The following is a 4,689-nucleotide window of genomic DNA, read 5'->3' as shown; positions in this document are numbered from 1 at the left end:
CTTTAAGGATTTATTTACTTTTTGACTCGCTACCCGAGGTTATTCCACGTCAGGCTCGTTACGTGGCGATTTTTGCACTTTTTGTTGACTTTGAAACGTCTAGATCACTAATAAAGAAGATTTTTCTCATAATGATGAAATTTTATTGCTAATCGAGATTATATTAGTCGCAGTTTAGGCTAATTTTTAGCCGGGTGTCACAGCTGTCGAAGGGGCGGGGCTCATCAAGACCGGCGCCATAGTGGGGGGATTATGGGCCCTATCTCTCTCCCTCTCCCTCTCCCTCTCATACACACATATACATATATATATATATAGTGGGATATTAAATGAGCTTTAAACCACAACGGGGTGTTATCAAAAAGGTTTTTTGAAGCCTCGTTTCCTACGTGGTGATGACGTAACCCCTCCGTAATGAATAGCCTTATATGAGTTTACTTTGTCAAAAAGAGTTTGTAGTGAATGAAGCTAATTATTATTATTATTATTATTATTATTATTGTTATTATAAGAATAGAACAAATAAATTTTTATTAAATAAAATAAATAAAGAATTACAATAAATTAAAACACTACATTAAAAATTAAAAAAAAACACACTAAAAAAAATACATAAACGGTACTTAAAAAGTACTTAAAAAGGATACTACTATATTTTCCCAATAATGTTCTCTCTTTTTATTTGAGTTAAAGCCCGGTCATGTTCGGTGAGGTGGTCGATCAGATCCTGCAAAAATGTGAGATCTTTGTCCACTTGCCTCACTTTTAATATCTCGGCGAACTTCTTACTGGATTGAAAATTTTGTTGCGTTAATTGAAAACCTTGATTCCCAATGTCGTATATATCATTAATTCGACAATTCATTTCGTTGAATTCTTCTTTCATTTTGACAACGGCCTCACCGCTTTCTCTTTTCCACGACTTCTTTTACTAGGTTTGTCATACGCATCCTCATTAGTACCAAAATCATCATAGTTTAAGTCAAAGTTTTGAGCATCAGACTTGACATTTCTTGATCAACCAAGGACGATGTTTTGAATCTTTTTGGTTGCCGCCTGCTTCCGGGCCCGATGGGGGATACGACACCCCACTTAGGGTGATCACGAAGATGTTGCCAACACTTCATGCAATTAAAAGGTCCCTAAGTACTTTGGTACTCTACTAAAGCCATCGCAATGATATCTGCATAATTCGCACCACTACCCAACTGGTTAAAATTCCGTTGGTTAACACTCTAAAAAAGAGTTGACACTTGACGTTTATATCGGACCATTTTCCCGATATAGAATTGTTCTTTCGGTATTCATTCCCTTTGCCCATTAGTTAGAAAAAAAAGTTCCTGAATGTTTTACCAAAATATGCTTAATTCTTGATAGTTGACTATAGAAAAAATAAGTATAGGTTAATAGGAAGAAAAACAGATAATTCTAAAATGGACAAAGTACACATTTGAATTTGTTTTCAATAAATACCTAGGTGTAGGGAGAACACCTAACACATTGCATCTTTCGGTTTTGCATTCATATTCCTTTCCCCATTCACCATTATTTTCCATGAGTTTACGGCTACAGGTATTACACCCAATGTAATACCACTCTGTATCTGGACAGATGACCTTAATTGTAGCAAGGATAATGATACTCTTAGGCTGCAAATAAGTAAAAACTACTTAATCAGTATTCAATAAATCTTCAAAGATAAATAGGATACCATAAAGAGTGTAATAATTCACTTACAAATATAATGGTACAAATATCACAAATGTTAAAAAAATATGTGGCTTTCAAAAACTTATCATCAACAGACGACAACATCTTCACTGGAATCGGTTTGCGAACAGCAACATCATTGCCATTTAGCAAACCCAACAAACTACAAATTTATAAGAAAAAAATTACAAATTTTGTCCTTTCGAATATACATTATTATGGTTTGGGTCCTTTTTGAAAATGAGTTTCACTTTTTATCCTTTATTTGGATTTTTGCCTCAGTTTTAGTACTTTACACTAACGACCATCCAAAAACCCAGTTAAATCATGACGTATGCGAAACATGGGAGGGCATTTTGGTCATTTTATCTATCTAACTAAAAATAATTCATTAAATAATTATAAAAAAGACTTTATATCTAACATTTTTCCATCAATCATTCAATTCTTTCTCTCTCTTTACTTCTTTCCCACCATCATCTTCATACATAATACCTAGACGGCTAGACGCCGCCGCCATCACCACCACCATCATCCTCTTCATCTCCATATTCAAGTTTCTCACCTGAGAAGAAACAAGAAGGTTGTGGCCATCACCATTCTCGCCTAAAAGACTATGGCCGCCACCGATTATGTCGTCGGTTGTCGTCTTTGCTGCCCACTATCTCAAACCCAAACTTCGGCCTGCTACAGTGGTATCATCCCATTTTTCTTTCGATGTTGGTAGCACCAAATCTTGTTGTAAATTCGGATTTCGAATCGGTTCTGAATGACCACTTATTTATTTCAGATATGGGTTTCAAATCGGATCTGAATCACAATTGTCTTGTTTCAAATCTGGGTTTGTGTGTTTCAAAGATGTCGGTCATGGTGGCTGATGTTGGTTGGCGTTTGGGACGAAGAAACAAGATGGGTGTAGCCGGCCGCCACTGTTCTCGCCTGAAAGTCACCATAGCCGCACCCACTTTGCTGCCAGTTATCATCTTTTCCGCCCACCGACTAAATATCAAAGTCTGGCCTGCTACTAAATCTTCATCACATTGGCTACCATTTGCCCACCAGATACACCGCCGTTCACAAATAGCAGTGGACTGGATCTTAAAAGATGAGAGAGATGATAAAGAGAGAGACTTTGTTTTAAAGTTAAATCTTTTTATATAAAAATATTTTTTTATGTGAATCACATAACTAGATAAGTAGTCTTTGAAATGTAAATGGACATATTTACCCTCATGTGCATGGTACATGATGACGCTTAACTGAATTTTTGGATGGTCGTTAGTATGAAGGACTAAAATCGAGGTGAAAATCCAAATAAATGATAAAAAGTGAAACTCATTTTCAAAAAGGACCCAAACCATAATATTGTATATTCAAAAGGACAGAATTTGTAATTTTTTCAATTTATAATTTACATATTTAAGAAAAAGTAAGATAATCTAAAATTTAAATAATAAAATCTATGAACTAAACACAACAACGACTGGTTTAATAATATACATGTTTTTGTAATCTTCTATTTCAAATAAAAAGTCATTGATAAACAAACGACTAACATTAGATCCAAAAGATTTCGACACATACACTTTCTCTACAAACATTGAAGATTATTGAAGGAAAAATTAGTTTAACATGATATATTTAAAGCTCAATTAATTTCAAAACAATACACATAGTTACCTTTACCATCAGAACCGGTGTAATACTTAACCCTACCAAACTGCAGTACAATAATGGCATGCCCTTTATTAAAATGATCAATGACATATTTAGAGAGCTCAGATGCATAATGATCCCATAGTGTGAGATATACACAATTTCCACTGAAATAAGAGAAGTGTTAAATAATGTATATAGTATATTAACTATATTTTGTCACCAAATGGTAGTGTAAATAGTAGTACCTTAAATCACATATCTCCATTGTACGCTTGTTTTTGTCTTTGACTTTTGAAACATTGCTCTTGAAGACATGAACCACGTGATCAATTAAATCTAACACAAAGAAAATAAAAAAAAGTTAACAGATCTATTGGAAATCTTAGGCTAAAATTAATAAATAATTTATTTGAAGACAAATAGTATTATACCAATAGTGGATTTCAAAGAAATTTGTTTATTGATTATTGATTCAAATGAAATCATTTTGAAACCAAAGATGCAACCTTCAAACTCTTGATATGGATTGACATGTGTGTTTGGTCCCAAAACTAATTTGTTGGCACAATCAATTACTCTGTAGTTGGATCCATTGAGACCAACGCTAGTATTGACAATAGCGAGAGTAAAGTTTTCCTTCAAGAATCTTTAGAAACGAAAAATATCATGTTTATAAACGGTAACTTACATTCGATTCTTCTGTCATTAAAGAAAAAAATATTTATGAGAATTACAACTGAACCGGTATTTAAGATATAAAAAGTATAGATAGTGTAACATATATACAGATTAATAAATAGATACTTACATTTCATCCATTAGAACCATCTCCATCAAAAAATCCTCGTTGACATTTTTGTTATATTTGATGCTCCATAGCTTTAGAACTCTAACCTTAAGAGTTGATGGTGATGTTTTGAGAACATCGATTTCATTTAGCATGGTAAAGTTTTGACCTTCCATTGTCTTATGCTTACAATGAAAATATAAAACAGTTAACTAAAATATTTGAAATATAAAAACAATTAATAACAGTGTAGGAGCTTACACAGAAGATATGAATGGAAGAAAAGGGCTATGATTATGAAAATTATGAAAAATGATTATGTGATTAGATATTATATAGTAAGATGTAGAGAATATTAATTTTGTTAAACGTATTATGTATAGAAACTTTCTAAACATAAGTTTGAATATAATAAACCGGTTTATTGTAAATAAGCATCTCCAAAAATAACCGATTGATTATTAAAAAATCTTTTATTAGAATGTATTATATAATAACTTTTAGTAATATAATACATTGAATAAATATGAAAA

The 4,689-nt window shown here is 32.6% G+C and overlaps 1 protein-coding gene across 1 annotated transcript; it reads right to left on the bottom strand.

Annotated features, from left to right (window-relative positions):
- Positions 1–1,142: 1,142 nt before the first annotated feature.
- LOC143606210 (uncharacterized) lies at positions 1,143–4,332 on the bottom strand. The gene is made up of 9 exons (XM_077082054.1): positions 4,178–4,332; positions 4,058–4,068; positions 3,615–3,705; positions 3,391–3,533; positions 3,211–3,301; positions 1,738–1,873; positions 1,474–1,649; positions 1,354–1,381; positions 1,143–1,235 (listed from the first exon to the last, which is right to left on the bottom strand). Exons 1-9 carry the CDS (start codon positions 4,330–4,332, stop codon positions 1,143–1,145), a joined length of 924 nt encoding a protein of 307 aa, XP_076938169.1.
- Between the last annotated feature and the right edge of the window lie 357 nt (positions 4,333–4,689).

Source organism: Bidens hawaiensis, unplaced genomic scaffold (assembly GCF_021521415.1).
Source record: "Bidens hawaiensis isolate Kalapana, Puna unplaced genomic scaffold, B.hawaiensis_p1.1 tig00073577_1, whole genome shotgun sequence".
NCBI lineage: Eukaryota > Viridiplantae > Streptophyta > Magnoliopsida > Asterales > Asteraceae > Bidens > Bidens hawaiensis.
The sequence above is the reverse complement of the archived record's forward strand: the minus strand, read 5'-3'. Positions and strand labels throughout refer to the sequence as shown.

Coding starts and splice junctions, on each gene's coding strand:
- LOC143606210 (XM_077082054.1), bottom strand. CDS start 4,332: ATGGAAGGTCAAAACTTTACCATGCTAAATGAAATCGATGTTCTCAAA. Junction 3,302..3,390: donor CACCGGTTCTGATGGTAAAG/GTAACTATGTGT, acceptor CAATGTTTGTAG/AGAAAGTGTATGTGTCGAAA. Junction 1,382..1,473: donor GGTGTTCTCCCTACACCTAG/GTATTTATTGAA, acceptor TTTTTTCTATAG/TCAACTATCAAGAATTAAGC.